General features: G+C 46.3%; 1 protein-coding gene across 2 annotated transcripts in view; it reads right to left on the reverse strand.

Annotated features, from left to right (window-relative positions):
* Positions 1 to 2,840: 2,840 nt before the first annotated feature.
* mgat3b (beta-1,4-mannosyl-glycoprotein 4-beta-N-acetylglucosaminyltransferase b) overlaps positions 2,841 to 16,436 on the reverse strand; it is a 78,757-nt gene continuing 65,161 nt past the window's right edge. For both annotated transcript variants that reach the window (XM_036949156.2, XM_090195531.1), the window contains 6 exons: positions 14,113 to 14,191; positions 13,469 to 13,644; positions 13,116 to 13,272; positions 7,212 to 7,921; positions 6,600 to 6,909; positions 2,841 to 3,776 (listed from right to left, as the gene is read on the reverse strand). In XM_036949156.2, coding sequence (XP_036805051.1) covers positions 3,306 to 3,776; positions 6,600 to 6,909; positions 7,212 to 7,921; positions 13,116 to 13,272; positions 13,469 to 13,644; positions 14,113 to 14,190 — 1,902 coding nt within the window. In that variant the 5' untranslated portion in view covers position 14,191 and the 3' untranslated portion in view covers positions 2,841 to 3,305. The remainder of the gene's footprint in view (positions 3,777 to 6,599; positions 6,910 to 7,211; positions 7,922 to 13,115; positions 13,273 to 13,468; positions 13,645 to 14,112; positions 14,192 to 16,436) is intronic.

The following is a 16,436-nucleotide window of genomic DNA, read 5'->3' on the forward strand; positions in this document are numbered from 1 at the left end:
TGGAAGAAGGTGCTCTGGTCAGATGAAACCAAAATTGAACTTTTTGGCAACAATGCAAAACGTTATGTTTGGCGTAAAAGCAACACAGCTCATCACCCTGAACACACCATACCAACTGTCAAACATGGTGGTGGCAGCATCATGGTTTGGGCCTGCTTTTCTTCAGCAGGGACAGGGAAGATGGTTAAAATTGATGGGAAGATGGATGGAGCCAATTACAGAACCATTCTGGAAGAAAACCTGATGGAGTCTGCAAAAGACCTGAGACTGGGACGGAGATTTGTCTTCCAACAAGACAATGATCCAAAACTTAAAGCAAAATCTACAATGGAATGGTTCAAAAATAAACATATCCAGGTGTTAGAATGGCCAAGTCAAAGTCCAGACCTGAATCCAATCGAGAATCTGTGGAAAGAACTGAAAACTGCTGTTCACAAATGCTCTCCATCCAACCTCACTGAGCTCGAGCTGTTTTGCAAGGAGGAATGGGAAAAAATTTCAGTCTCTCGATGTGCAAAACTGATAGAGACATACCCCAAGCGACTTACAGCTGTAATCGCAGCAAAAGGTGGCGCTACAAAGTATTAACTTAAGGGGGCTGAATAATTTTGCACGCCCAATTTTTCAGTTTTTGATTTGTTAAAAAAGTTTGAAATATCCAATAAATGTCGTTCCACTTCATGATTGTGTCCCACTTGTTGTTGATTCTTCACAAAAAAATACAGTTTTATATCTTTATGTTTGAAGCCTGAAATGTGGCAAAAGGTCGCAAAGTTCAAGGGGGCCGAATACTTTCGCAAGGCACTGTATATATATATATATATATATATATATATATATATATATATGTATATAGTGCACTACCTTTGACCAGGTCCCATAGTGCACTACCTAACCAGGTCCCATAGTGCACTACCTAACCAGGTCCCATAGTGCACTACCTAACCAGGTCCCATAGTGCACTACCTAACCAGGTCCCATAGTGCACTACCTAACCAGGTCCCATAGTGCACTATGTAGGGAATAGGATGCTATTTGAGACACATCCTATTTCACTAAAATCAATCATTCTTTATCTCTGTCTCAGACTAGGATATGACATCGTCAAAATGCACCCCGTGCCTCAGTGTTTTGTTTACCACCACAAGGGTTCCGTCTATTGCAGAGGCAGGGCATCACCACGGTAACATCAGAGAGAGCTAGGGCTGGGCTCTAGTCAGCCTAGTCAAGAGTCTGCATGATCAAGCACCATGATCTGTCTATGCAATCGGGACTGTAGGGAGAGATGGAGAGATAGGAGGAAGCGGGGGAAAGAGAGAGAGAGAGAAGGAAGCAGGAGAGGGAGTAAGAGAGAGAATGAATGAGATACAGAGAGACACACAGAAAGAGAAAGAAGAGAGAGAGGGAGAGAGAAGGAAGAGGGGAGGGAGAGTGAAAGAGAGGAGGGAGAGTGAAAGAGAGGGAGAAGGAAAGGAGATGGAGAGAGAGAGCCAGAGAGAGAGAGGGAGAGAGAAGGAAGGGGGAGGGAGAGTGAAAGAAAGGAGGGAGAGTGAAAGAGAGGGAGAAGGAAAGGAGATGGAGAGAGAGAGCCAGAGAGAGAAAGAAGAGAGAGAGAGGGAGAGAGAAGGAAGAGGGGAGGGAGAGTGAAAGAAAGGAGGGAGAGTGAGTGAAAGAGAGGGAGAAGGAAAGGAGATGGAGAGAGAGAGCCAGAGAGAGAAAGAAGGGAGATAAACGAGCCAGGGGAGTAAAGTACATTTAGTTAAGTTACATTCTCCTGAGGATAAGAAAGGGAACATACACACCGTGTTGCTGTAGATTCCCTTCCCTTTATCTCTACAGACTCAGTGACCTAACTTGAACGCAGCTCCCCCTCCTCCCTCATCGCCCCTTTCTCTCTTCCACTCTCCTCCCTTTCCTCCACCACTCCCCCCCCCCTCTCGTTACCATGGCAACGTGGGCGGCACATTTCTGCTCGAGCAATCAAGTGACCTTTTTTTGCCAGACCTTAGCAAGAGAGAGAAAGAAAGAGAGAGGGACAGAGGGGAGGGAGACGGAGAGAGAAGGATGCAGTAGAGAAGGCAAGAGAGAGAAACCGAAAGAGAGGAAGAGAGAGAGTCAACCAGTATTTTTTGTTTAAATATTTGTCTTTATAGGCCACATAGAACAACAATACACCTTCTGCTGTGCTGTACAAAAGGCTATGAAGACGACATCACTTCATCATTCATTCAGAGCTCTGTCTGTCTGTCTGTCTGTCTGTCTGTCTGTCTGTCTGTCTGTCTGTCTGTCTGTCTGTCTGTCTGTCTCCCAGTTATACACACACACACATATTGTGTTCTGACCTTTCAGGATAGCACACCCCAGTGCACACGTGCGCGCATGCACACAGATTAACACCTAAACACACACACACACACACACACACACACACACACACACACACACACATACACACACACACACACACACACACACACACACACACACACAGAGAGTGTTAGTGGTTTGCAGCAACAGATGCAGAAGTCCCATTCCATGTGTGTAAAGTTAACCGAGAGTTTCTACAACCATTCAGCCTTTTTTTCTTGTCAGTTCATTTGCAAGCAAGAATATTAACCATAGGAAAGCAATACACTGTAGACTGCACTATATCTAACTCACATATGATGAGAGGAGAAAGTGTGTGTGTGTGTGTGTTAGCAGGGGGTCACTAAAAACACAACAGGAAGGTATCCAACAGTGAGTGAGAATTCCGCGACGGGATGAGGGAGTGTCTGTGTCGCTATGACGATATGATGAAGTAAACATCAACAGAAACAAAAATGTCATCTTTTGCTTCCTTTTTCCATAGGTTTGCGATTGGCCTGTTTTGTCCCTCTGCCCCCAACGTACCAACCCAGCATAAAGGCCTGTCTGTCAGTCAGAACTAGGAAAGTAGTAGGTGAGGCTCAGAGGTTGATATAGAGAGTGTTTCTAGGGAGGACTATTTTGTCAGTAGTCAGTGGTCATTTCCCCCCAAAGCTGTTCCAATGTTCCCTTTTACCCAAAAATAAGGACTTGTTGGAGCTTGCGTTAGGTGTCCTTCCAACGTCAGTGTTTTCCTTCCTTCTGTATCCTTCTCCATCAGTGCTAAGGCTTTCCTTCCGTCTGTATCCTTCCCCATCAGTGCTAAGGCTTTCCTCCCTTCTGTATCCTTCACCCATGAAGAGTGCTAATTTTGTTTCCATGTCCCCCCCTTGTGAGTCCCAGGGGCCCTCCTTCCTTACCCATTCACTTCCTTCAATTCTCCACCCCTCCCGAATTCGTTACCCCTCAATAATTTTATCATGTTTGACATACGGGTTCTCCAGAAGGTACAGGTACTTCTCATAATTCTCCAACATATACTTTGGGGCGTACATGTGCTCTTTGGGGTCCGAGGGGGGGTACTCCTGCACCGATCCATCGAACCAACCCCCCGTCCGGATCAGGTCCCGGATATAATTCAGATCCCGTTTGTCCTCGTAGTCGCCCCAACGCGGGAAGTCTCCGTTCTGGGCCGAGATCAGTTTAAAATAGATGCCCTCAGGGCTAAAGCACCAAGAACAGTGCCACCCAGCAAAGTGGAAGGGGCTTCCAACGGCCCACTGGACCAGGATGTGACCCGTGTCGTTCTCGTACTTCCTGAAACCGGGCATGGTGTAGTATTCCCGGCGCCGGAGACGTATCCCATCGGCATCATAGACGTCTCGGAGCATTCCGACCGTGCACCCCGACACGACCTCCAACGACCCCAGCTAGAACAAGAAGGTGATACTTTATTGAGATGGAATCTATCAAATCAAATCACATGTTATTGGTCACATACACATGGTTAGCAGATGTTAATGCGAGTGTAGCGAAATGCTTGTGCTTCTAGTTCCGACCATGTAGTAATATCTAACAAGTAATCTAACAATTTCACAACAACTACCTTATTCACACAAGTGTAAAGGAATGAATAAGAATATGTACATATAAATATATGGATGTGTGCACCCAACCTCTCACATACGCTCACCCAACCTCTCACATACACACACCCAACCCCTCACATTAACACAAACCCAACCCCTCACATTAACACAAACCCAACCCCTCACATTAACACACACCCAACACCTCACATTAACACACACACATTCACACAAATACACCCAACTCCTCACATTAACACACACCCATATACCCAACCCCTCACCTTAACACACACCCATATACCCAACCCCTCACATTAACACACACCCAAACACCTCACATTAAGGAGAGGCAGGTGGTTAGAGCGTTGGGCCAGTAACCGAAAGGTTGCAAGATCGAATCCCTGAGCTGACAAGGTAAAAATCTGTCGTTCTGACCCTGAACAAGGCAGTTCCTAGTCCGTCATTGAAAATAAGAATGTATTATTAACTGACTTGCCTAGTTAAATAAAGGTAAGATTAAATTAAGACACACAACCCCTCCAATACATGCACACACATACATTTGGAAAGTATTCAGACCCCTTCACTTTTTCCACATTTTGTTACATTACAGCCTTATTCTAAAATGGATTAAATAAAAAAATGTTCCTCATCAATCTACACACAAAACCCCATAATGACAAAGCGAAAACAAGTTTTTAGAAATGTTTGTAAAAAAAAATATATAAAAAAAATACCTTATTTACATAAGTATTCAGACCCTTTGCTATGAGACTTGAAATTGAGCTCATGTGCATCCTGTTTCCATTGATCATCCTTGAGATGTTTCTACAATTTTTAAATTTATAGATTTTTTATTTTTTTCCATCTTTATTTAACGAGGCAAGTCAGTTAAGAACAAATTCTTATTTTCAATGACAGCCTGGGAACAGTGGGTTAACTGCCTGTTCAGGGGCAGAACGACAGATTTGTACCATGTCAGCTCAGGGGTTTTGAACTTGCAACCTTCCGGTTACTAACACTCTAACACTCTAACCACTAGGCTACCCTGCCACCCCATTGGAGTTCACCTGGGGTAAATTCAATTGATTGGACATGATTTGGAAAGGCACACACCTGCCTATTTAAGGTCCCACAGTCGACAGTGCATGTCAGAGCAAAAGCCAAGCCATGAGGTCGAAGGAATTGTCTGTAGAGCTCCGAGACAGGATTGTGTTGTTACACAGATCTGGGGAAGTGTACCAACATTCTGCAGTATTGAAGATCCCCAAGAATATAGTGGCCTCCATCATTCTTAAATTGAAGAAGTTTGGAACCACAAGACTCTTACTAGAGCTGGCCGCCCAGCCAAACTGTTCAATCGGGGGAGAAGATCCTTGGTCTGAGAGGTGACCAAGAACCCGATGGTCACTCAGATAGAGCTGCAGAGTTCCTGGAGCTCCTTCCACAAGGACAACCATTTCTGCAGCACTCCACCAATCAGGCCTTTATGGTAGATTGGCCAGACAGAAGCCACTTCTCAGTAAAAGGCACATGACAGCCTGCTTGGAGTTTGCCAAAAGGCACCTAAAGGACTCTCAGACCATGCGAAACAAGATTCTCTGGTCTGATGAGACCAAGATTGAACTTTCTGGCCTGAATGCCAAGCGTCACATCTGGAGGAAACCTGGCACCATCCCTATGGTGAAGCATGGTGGTGGCAGCATCATGCTGTGGGGATGTTTTTCAGAGGCAGGGACTGGGAGACTAGTCAGGATAGAGAGAAAGATGAACGGAGAAAAGTACAGAGAGACCCTTGATGAAACCTTGGTCCAGAGTGCTCAGGACCTCAGACTGGGATGAAGGTTCACCTTCCAACATGGCAACGACCCTAAGCACAGAGCCAAGACAACGAAGAAGTCTCTGAATGTCCATGAGTGGCCCAGCCAGAGTCTGGACTTGAACCCGATGGAACATCTCTGGAGAGACCTGAAAATAGCTGTGCAGTGACGCTCCCAATCCAACATGACAGAGCTTGAGAGGATCTGCAGAGAAGAATGGGAGAAACACCCCAAATACAGGTGTGCCAAGCTTGTAGCATCATACCCAAGAAGACTCGAGGCTTTAATCGCTGCCAAAGGTGCTTCAGAAAAGTACTGATTAAAGGGTATGAATACTTGTGTAAATGTCACATTTCAGTTTATTTTATTTGATAGATTTGCTAAAATAAAAAATAAAAACAGTTTTTGCTTGGTCATTATGTGGTATTGTGTGTAGATTGACAAGGAACATTATAGAATAAGGCTGTAGCGTGGAAAAAGTAAAGGAGTCTGAATACTTTCCGAATGCACGGTACACACAACCCCTCCGATATATACACACACATACACACACCAGTAAGCAGTTTTAGGGGGTTAAGTGATCCTAATAGCCAACCATAGCACTTAACAGGCACTGTATATCATTTGAGTGGAATCCAATAGAGATCTTATCTTTCTAGAATCTGTCACTAACAACCCTCTAGTCGTCGGCTCAAATCCTGTTTGAAAAGATAAGATTAAAAAAACTTGATTGCCCATCAAGTTTACACAGGATAGATTTTTTTCACGCCTGGTTTGGGATTCGAACCAGCAACCTTCTGTTAACAAGCCCGCCCCTGTCATCTCTAACCCTCTAGGCTACCTGCTTCCAGAAGAACCCGTAGAGCGACTTCCTCATGTGGATGGCGAACGGTTCCGTCCACCCGTCGAACAGCTTGAGGAAAAGAAGTCCCTCGCGGGCGGGGATCTCGTCGGCATCGTTGATGACGAAGATGTCGTCGGGGCGTGATCCAGTCACCCTGGCCATGCCGTCGCGGGTCAGGTAGGTACGGAGGTAATCATCTGCGATCCAGCCGTCCTGGCGCCCGCCGTCGGGAAAGTGGTCTAGGAAAACGTAGAGGATTTTGTGGCGCACGTAGTCATAGGTTCCGTTCAGGAGGAGACGCAGGAACCTGGAGGGAGGGACAGATACAGACAGTGTGTCAACAGATACGCTTAAACAAGTCTTTCAGGAGTGAGAGACGAAGAGAAGACAGACACACAGACACCCAGAAGGCAAGCCAGACAGATGGACAGACAGACAGCCAGCTAGCCAGATGGAAAGCCAGACAGATGGACAGCCAGACAGCCAGCCATCACATCATCCTGTCCACTTGTAGAAGTGGTCGTCTCTCTCTGTTGGAGGTGAAGTTGGAGGCAAACAGACACAAAGCCACCAAGACAGACAGATGCATATACATCTATGTCCACTCACCGTAGTGGTCGTCTCTCTCCGTAGGCGGTGAAGTTAGACTCACACACCAGGAACAGATCCACAGCCTGGGCCAACTCGTGGAACCTCACGTGGAGAAGATCAAACTCATGGTTCACGTTGATGGCATTGATCACCCTCCTGGGTCTCTCTCTGGGCGTCAGTCTCTCCTTAGTGGGCAGGTTAGAGTGGTAGACCATGGTAGGTACCCCACAGTAGGGCCCGTGCCACCCCGGCCGACACACACATTTTACCAGTCGTTTGCCTCCTCGTCCTCTTGATTTGGCCTTGGGAGGCATGGAGGTGCCGGAGGACGACGGATGGAGTGGTTGTTGGTGGGATTGGTTCAGGACCACCAGGGGCTTACGTTGCCCAGGGGAGCCTGCTCGAGATCCTACCCCAGTACCAGTCACAGTAGGCCCCCCGGGTCGTGCCGCGTCATCCCTGGGGGTGGCGACCTCCGTCCCCTGGCGGAAGCAGAGGGCTCCGGCTTTAGTGCGGACGAAGTAGGAGGTGGGGTCGTCCTGGAGCTGGTGGGTGCGGGTGTGGATGTCGCCCAGGGTTTCTAAGGGGTCCGGGGATGGAGCCTTGGAGGGCACCACCTGGTCATCGATCCCAGCCGAGGCCCTTTCCTCTGGGGCGTAAGGTCTGACAGGGTGGGCTGGGTGGCTGGGGTACCAGGGCTTGAAGTGGAGGTCCTCACCTTCACGCTCCTGAGGAAGACAAGACAAAGAGGGGACTGTTTAGCACTACTCGTCCTCACAGATCAATCTAGAGAAACTGTTTTAGGGCTCTTTACATTCTGCATTGCTGAAAGGTTACAGATAGAAATGTCATTTCCGATTGGGCCGGCAGATGCAGCGTTTACCATGAATACAGTCTGCTCTATTGCGGGAACATTGCCTTTAATTCTTAGGGATAGGCGTCCCGTCAACAGGGAAATCATGCTAGAAATTAATCAAATCAAATGTAATTTGTCACAAGCACCGAATACGACAGGTGTAGACCTTACTGTGAAATGCTTACTTACAAGCCATTAACCAACAATGCAGTTTTAAGAAAATTATTTGCTAAAAAACTAAAAAGTTACACAATAAATTAACAATAATGAGGCTATATACAGGGGGTACCGGTACTGAGTCAATGTGCGTGGGTACAGGTTAGTTGAGGTAATTTGTACATGTAGGTAGGGGTAAATTGAATATGTATAGATAATAAACACTGAGTACCAGCAGTGTACAAACAAGGGGGGGGGGGGGGGGGGGGGGGGTTCAATGTAAATAGTCCGGGTGGCCATTTGATGAATTGTTCAGCAGTCTTATGGTTGGGGGTAGATGCTGTTAAAAAGCCTTTTGGACCTAGACTTGACGTTCCGGTACCGCTTTCCGTATGGTAGCAGAGAGAACAGTCTATGACAGGGGTGGCTGGAGTCTGACAATTTTTGGGGCCTTCCTCTGACACTGCCTAGTACATAGGTCCTGGATGGCAGGAAGTTTGGCCCCAGTGATTTACTGAGCCATATGCACTACCCTCTGTAGCGCCTTATGGTCAGATGCCGAGCAGTTGCCAAACCAGGTGGTGATGCAACCTGTCTGGATGCTCTCGATGGTGCAACTGTAGACTTTCTTGGTGTGTTTGGCCCTGTCGATGTGAATGAGGGCATGTTCAGCCCTCTTATTCCTGTAGTCCACGATCATCTCCTTTGTCTTGGTCACGTTGAGGGAGAGGTTGTTGTCCTGGCACCACACTGTCAGGTCTCTAACCTCCTCCCTATAGGCTGTCTCATCGTCGTCAGTGATCAGGCCTGCCACCGTTGTGTCGTCAGCAAACTTAATGATGGTGTTGGAGTCATGCTTGGCCACGCAGTCGTGGGTGAACAAGGAGCACAGGAGGGGACTAAGCACCCACCCCTGGGGGCGGCCCGTCAGGAAGTCTAGGATCCAGTTGCAGAGGGAGATGTTTAGTCCCAGAGTCCTTAGCTTGGTGATGAGCTTTGTGAGCACTCTAGTGTTAAACGCTGAGCTGTATTTCCACAATACGGATTGAATAGAGCTTAGTGTTAACTGCTACTTTGTTGACATGCAATGACTCAATTCAACTTTGCTCCTGACATTTAAAAGGAAGAGCCTTAATGTGTGGACTGGAGGTAGACTACTGATGATAATGGTGTGTTGACTGTAGGTAGACTACTGATGATAATGGTGTGTTGACTGTAGGTAGACTACTGATGATAATGGTGTGTTGACTGGAGGTAGACTACTGATGATAATGGTGTGTTGACTGGAGGTAGACTACTGATGATAATGGTGTGTTGACTGTAGGTAGACTACTGATGATAATGGTGTATTGACTGGAGGTAGACTACTGATGATAATGGTCTGTTGACTGTAGGTAGACTACTGATGATAATGGTGTGTTGACTGTAGGTAGACTACTGATGATAATGGTGTGTTGACTGGAGGTAGACTACTGATGATAATGGTGTGTTGACTGTAGGGAGACTACTGATGATAATGGTGTGTTGACTGTAGGTAGACTACTGATGATAATGGTGTATTGACTAGAGGTAGACTACTGATGATAATGGTGTGTTGACTGTAGGTAGACTACTGATGATAATGGTGTGTTGACTGTAGGTAGACTACTGATGATAATGGTGTGTTGACTGGAGGTAGACTACCGATGATAATGGCCTTGACAACCGTTTCCAAAGACACTCTTTCTTGGCACAGGTTCCGAAGCACTTTTATGCCCAGGGCCTGTATTCAGAAAGCGTCTCAGTGTAGGAGTGCTGATCTAGGATCAGTTTAGCCTTTAATATCATAATGAATATGATTATATGGACAGGTGGGGACCTGATCTGTGGATACAGGCCCAGGCCTGATCATTGCCTTGAGGAGGGTTTCTAATACACAGCTAACATTTAGCCAACACCCTCGTTTAAGAACCTCAAACACATCCCAGCAGTGAGTAGTCAACACATCTGGCAGGAGATATCCCAGGCTCCCTAGCACTTCCATGACCTGGCATGATCACTGACTCGAGAACAGTTTCTAAGATCAACAGTTTGTAGCTCATACGCATGGCAGTTAAGTCAACACAGTGTAGAGATCAGCCAAACTGTCAGTCCTCTTAAGTCACAGTGAAGACATGTAAAACAACCGACCGTTCAACCAAACTGTCAGTCCTCTTAAGTCACAGTGAAGACATGTAAAACAACCGACCGTTCAACCAAACTGTCAGTCCTCTTAAGTCACAGTGAAGACATGTAAAACAACCGACCGTTCAACCAAACTGTCAGTCCTCCTAAGTCACAGTGAAGACATGTAAAACAACCGACCGTTCAACCAAACTGTCAGTCCTCCTAAGTCACAGTGAAGACATGTAAAACAACCAACCGTTCAACCAAACTGTCAGTCCTCTTAAGTCACAGTGAAGACATGTAAAACAACCGACCGTTCAACCAAACTGTCAGTCCTCCTAAGTCACAGTGAAGACACGTAAAACAACCAACCGTTCAACCAAACTGTCAGTCCTCCTAAGTCACAGTGAAGACATGTAAAACAACCGACCGTTCAACCAAACTGTCAGTCCTCCTAAGTCACAGTGAAGACATGTAAAACAACCGACCGTTCAACCAAACTGTCAGTCCTCTTAAGTCACAGTGAAGACACGTAAAACAACCGACCGTTCAACCAAACTGTCAGTCCTCCTAAGTCACAGTGAAGACACGTAAAACAACCGACCGTTCAACCAAACTGTCAGTCCTCCTAAGTCACAGTGAAGACGTAAAACAACCGACCGTTCAACCAAACTGTCAGTCCTCCTAAGTCACAGTGAAGACACGTAAAACAACCGACCGTTCAACCAAACTGTCAGTCCTCCTAAGTCACAGTGAAGACATGTAAAACAACCGGCCGTTCAACCAAACTGTCAGTCCTCCTAAGTCACAGTGAAGACATGTAAAACAACCGACCGTTCAACCAAACTGTCAGTCCTCTTAAGTCACAGTGAAGACACGTAAAACAACCGACCGTTCAACCAAACTGTCAGTCCTCCTAAGTCACAGTGAAGACACGTAAAACAACCGACCGTTCAACCAAACTGTCAGTCCTCCTAAGTCACAGTGAAGACACGTAAAACAACCGACCGTTCAACCAAACTGTCAGTCCTCCTAAGTCACAGTGAAGACACGTAAAACAACCGACCGTTCAACCAAACTGTCAGTCCTCCTAAGTCACAGTGAAGACATGTAAAACAACCGACCGTTCAACCAAACTGTCAGTCCTCTTAAGTCACAGTGAAGACACGTAAAACAACCAACCGTTCAACCAAACTGTCAGTCCTCCTAAGTCACAGTGAAGACATGTAAAACAACCGACCGTTCAACCAAACTGTCAGTCCTCCTAAGTCACAGTGAAGACATGTAAAACAACCGACCGTTCAACCAAACTGTCAGTCCTCTTAAGTCACAGTGAAGACACGTAAAACAACCGACCGTTCAACCAAACTGTCAGTCCTCCTAAGTCACAGTGAAGACACGTAAAACAACCGACCGTTCAACCAAACTGTCAGTCCTCCTAAGTCACAGTGAAGACGTAAAACAACCGACCGTTCAACCAAACTGTCAGTCCTCCTAAGTCACAGTGAAGACACGTAAAACAACCGACCGTTCAACCAAACTGTCAGTCCTCCTAAGTCACAGTGAAGACATGTAAAACAACCGGCCGTTCAACCAAACTGTCAGTCCTCCTAAGTCACAGTGAAGACATGTAAAACAACCGACCGTTCAACCAAACTGTCAGTCCTCTTAAGTCACAGTGAAGACACGTAAAACAACCGACCGTTCAACCAAACTGTCAGTCCTCCTAAGTCACAGTGAAGACACGTAAAACAACCGACCGTTCAACCAAACTGTCAGTCCTCCTAAGTCACAGTGAAGACACGTAAAACAACCGACCGTTCAACCAAACTGTCAGTCCTCCTAAGTCACAGTGAAGACACGTAAAACAACCGACCGTTCAACCAAACTGTCAGTCCTCCTAAGTCACAGTGAAGACATGTAAAACAACCGACCGTTCAACCAAACTGTCAGTCCTCTTAAGTCACAGTGAAGACACGTAAAACAACCGACCGTTCAACCAAACTGTCAGTCCTCCTAAGTCACAGTGAAGACACGTAAAACAACCGACCGTTCAACCAAACTGTCAGTCCTCCTAAGTCACAGTGAAGACGTAAAACAACCGACCGTTCAACCAAACTGTCAGTCCTCCTAAGTCACAGTGAAGACACGTAAAACAACCGACCGTTCAACCAAACTGTCAGTCCTCCTAAGTCACAGTGAAGACATGTAAAACAACCGACCGTTCAACCAAACTGTCAGTCCTCTTAAGTCACAGTGAAGACATGTAAAACAACCGGCCGTTCAACCAAACTGTCAGTCCTCCTAAGTCACAGTGAAGACATGTAAAACAACCGACCGTTCAACCAAACTGTCAGTCCTCTTAAGTCACAGTGAAGACACGTAAAACAACCGACCGTTCAACCAAACTGTCAGTCCTCCTAAGTCACAGTGAAGACACGTAAAACAACCGACCGTTCAACCAAACTGTCAGTCCTCCTAAGTCACAGTGAAGACATGTAAAACAACCGACCGTTCAACCAAACTGTCAGTCCTCCTAAGTCACAGTGAAGACACGTAAAACAACCGACCGTTCAACCAAACTGTCAGTCCTCTTAAGTCACAGTGAAGACACGTAAAACAACCGACCGTTCAACCAAACTGTCAGTCCTCCTAAGTCACAGTGAAGACACGTAAAACAACCGACCGTTCAACCAAACTGTCAGTCCTCCTAAGTCACAGTGAAGACATGTAAAACAACCGACCGTTCAACCAAACTGTCTCACCTCGTTGGGATTCATGTCCCTGTGTCTGGGCTCCTCCTCTGGTTGACCCCATGGTTGGGGCGCAGCAGGTTCCTCTCTCAGCCTCATCTCCACCCCACCTCCTCCTCCACCCCCAGGGCCAATAGCCCCTACTATCCGGGGCTTGGTGTCCGAGGGCCTGTAGGCACAAACAGAAATGTCATCTTGGTCAGAAAGGTCATGTTGTCATCAATCAATCAAAAGTATTTACAAAGCCCTACTTCATCAGCAGTTCCCATGTCTGTCATGCAAAAACATCAATACACACACACACACACACACACACACACACACACACGCCCCCCCCCCCCCCCACCCCTCTGACCCACACACACCTGAGGGCGGGCGGGGGTCCTTCCTCCTGCGAGGCGGCGAAGTCAGACGACGAGGCAGCCGACGTTAACGGTGTGGCCCCCCCCTCCCTCCAGAAGAAGCCTGTCACCATGATGAAGGACTTGATGTTGGGGTACGGGGCCGACAGCTCCTTGAGCAGGGATACGTAGTGTAGGGCCTGGAACAAATAGAATAGAATGACTTTATCAACAACAATAAAATTATAACTTTATTTCTCCCCCATGAACTTACATTTTGGCATTGTGAATGAATGAATACATTTTATTTATTATTTATTTAAAAAACACACAGAATAGCCTCAACTATTTCCAACTATACACACAGTAAAATGATTGAGAAAACACAACGTCAGACGACTTATTTCAACTGTCATCCTTGTTGTTACATGAGCAACAATAGACAGCTTGGGCAAGACTGTCGGTACATTGGCACCTCACATACAATTTCATTTAAAATACATTGAATATATACAATATAAAGATCTTAATTTGACCTGTATTGTCACAACAAAAATAATCCTGAAGCAACAGAATGTCCTGCGGGACAGGAAAAATTCTCAGCAGCAAAAGAGTGATCAAATTTAGGTCCTACATCTGTAGGCTATACATCTAACAATATATTTTACCTTGTAATAGTGGAGGAAGGAGATGACACACAGGCCCACTGTGCACAGCAAGAACACTCTGTGACGTCGCATTTTCATCCTATAGGAAGAGGGGGAGAGAGAGAATTGACCAATGGGAGATGACACACAGGCCATAAACATATCAACATGAACTGTGCACGGCAAGAATGTTGCTTTCTTTTCTTGTAGAGAAGGGGAGAGGAGGGGGAAGAGAGAGGAATGGAAGGGGGAGAGACAGAGAGTCAAAGGTGAAAGGGATGGAAAGGGAGAAAGGAGAGGGAGAGAGAGAATGTGGGGAGGTAGCAAGAGAGAAGAGGGTGAGCTCCTTTCATTATTCACTCATCCCTCTTCCCCCTGGAGGATTTCTGCAGTAAACATCACATGAGAAAGATCTCTCTTTTTTTGATGACCATAATCTTCTAAAGCAATGACATCATCAACCAGTCAGCGAACTGTATATTTAATCTAATCCAATTTCTTCCTTGATTGGTTTATATAAAATATGTGGCCAAAACCTTGATCAACTCATTCAAATTCCTAAAAAACATCCAGAAAAAGACATCCCAGAATGTAAATGCATCCCTTTCTAAAAACGTCAGAAAGTACATCGACTTTCATATCCTCCGAAAAAATAGGATCTTAAAACAGTTCAGTTCATATTCAGTTCATATTCAGTTCATATTCAGTTCATATTCAGTTCATATTCAGCTCATATTCAGTTCATATTCAGTTCATATTCAGTTCATATTCAGTTCATATTCAGCTCATATTCAGCTCATATTCAGTTCATATTCAGTTCATATTCAGTTCATATTCAGTTCATATTCAGCTCATATTCAGTTCATATTCAGTTCATATTCAGGGCAGTCAGTGCTGACGGTGCAACATCTATTCTTACATTTAATCCATCTTAATGTTTTGTTTTAATACGTCTCTCGCAGCCCACTTTAACCACACAATGAAAGGAAGGGGGAAGAAAAGAGAGAGGTAGAATGGGAGAGATAAAGAAAGAGAGATAGATTGAAAGAGGGAGGCTGGGAGAGGGAGAAGAGAGAGAGAAAGAGAGAGAGAGAGAGAGCGAGAGAGAGAGAGAGAGAGAGAGCGAGAGTGAGAGAGAGAGAGAGAGGCAATCTGGCAGTTGTAACACACAATACCTAGTATGAATCTAAAGTAGCCTAGAAGCCTGTACAGGGCAACCTCAGGGATTACACTGCTTTATCAAACTATGAACAGAACAGAGGAGAGAAAGGGAGAGAGTCGAGATGAGAATGAGAGGGGAAAATCAGGCGGAGGAAAGGGAGATTGGGAGAGGAGGAGGGATGGAGAGATGTGGTCCAGTGGAGGGAGGAAAAGAATGAACAAGGGATCAGCCAGAGGGAGGGAGGGAAAGAATGAACAAGGGATCAGCCAGAGGGAGGGAGGGAAAGAATGAACAAGGGATCAGCCAGAGGGAGGGAGGGAAAGTATGAACAAGGGATCAGCCAGAGGGAGGGAGGGAAAGTATGAACAAGGGATCAGCCAGAGGGAGGGAGGGAAAGTATGAACAAGGGATCAGCCAGAGGGAGGGAGGGAAGTATGAACAAGGGATCAGCCAGAGGGAGGGAGGGAAAGTATGAACAAGGGATCAGCCAGAGGGAGGGAGGGAAAGTATGAACAAGGGATCAGCCAGAGGGAGGGAGGGAAAGAATGCAAAAAAAAATGAAAAATTCAGTAAACCTCTCTGAGAAATGTCAGCGTTTTGCATTCCTGCTAAGACCAGGGAGATATATGCTGCTGACCCTTTATACGCTGACTTAAGGACAGTTTAGTGTTCTCCCTAAGGGTTGAGGATAGGATATGAGGGAGGGAAAGCTGATACTAGATCTGTGCCTATGGGCCAGAAATCTATACAGGCTATCTCTGAGGTCACACACACACACACACACACACACACACACACACGGTTCCATTCCACAAGGCTAATGCTACACTTGGCAGGACTACAAGCAACAACTGAGAGAGGAAGGGAGGGAGAGAGGAGGGGGGAATTGGTACGGTGCAAGGGAGCGAGGTAGGGAGGGAGAGAGGGTGCGAGGGAGGAGAGAGAGATGAAGGGAGCAAGGGTGGCATTGAATCAGTGTGGTGCTAGGGTGTGAGGTAGAGAGGGAGCCAGGGAGAGAGGGAGAGAGAGATGGAGGTATTGTATTGAATGGTTGCGGTGCTAGAGAGAGTGGAAGGAGGGAGGGAAAGAGGGAGGAGAGGAGGGGTGGTTGAATCTGTGTGGTGCAAGGTAGTGAGGGAGTAGAGGAGGGGTGACTCGGTACGTTGCTAGACAGAATGGAAGC

Source organism: Oncorhynchus mykiss, chromosome 13 (genome assembly GCF_057628025.1).
Source record: "Oncorhynchus mykiss isolate SJ-2025 chromosome 13, ASM5762802v1, whole genome shotgun sequence".
Taxonomy (NCBI): Eukaryota; Metazoa; Chordata; class Actinopteri; order Salmoniformes; family Salmonidae; genus Oncorhynchus; species Oncorhynchus mykiss.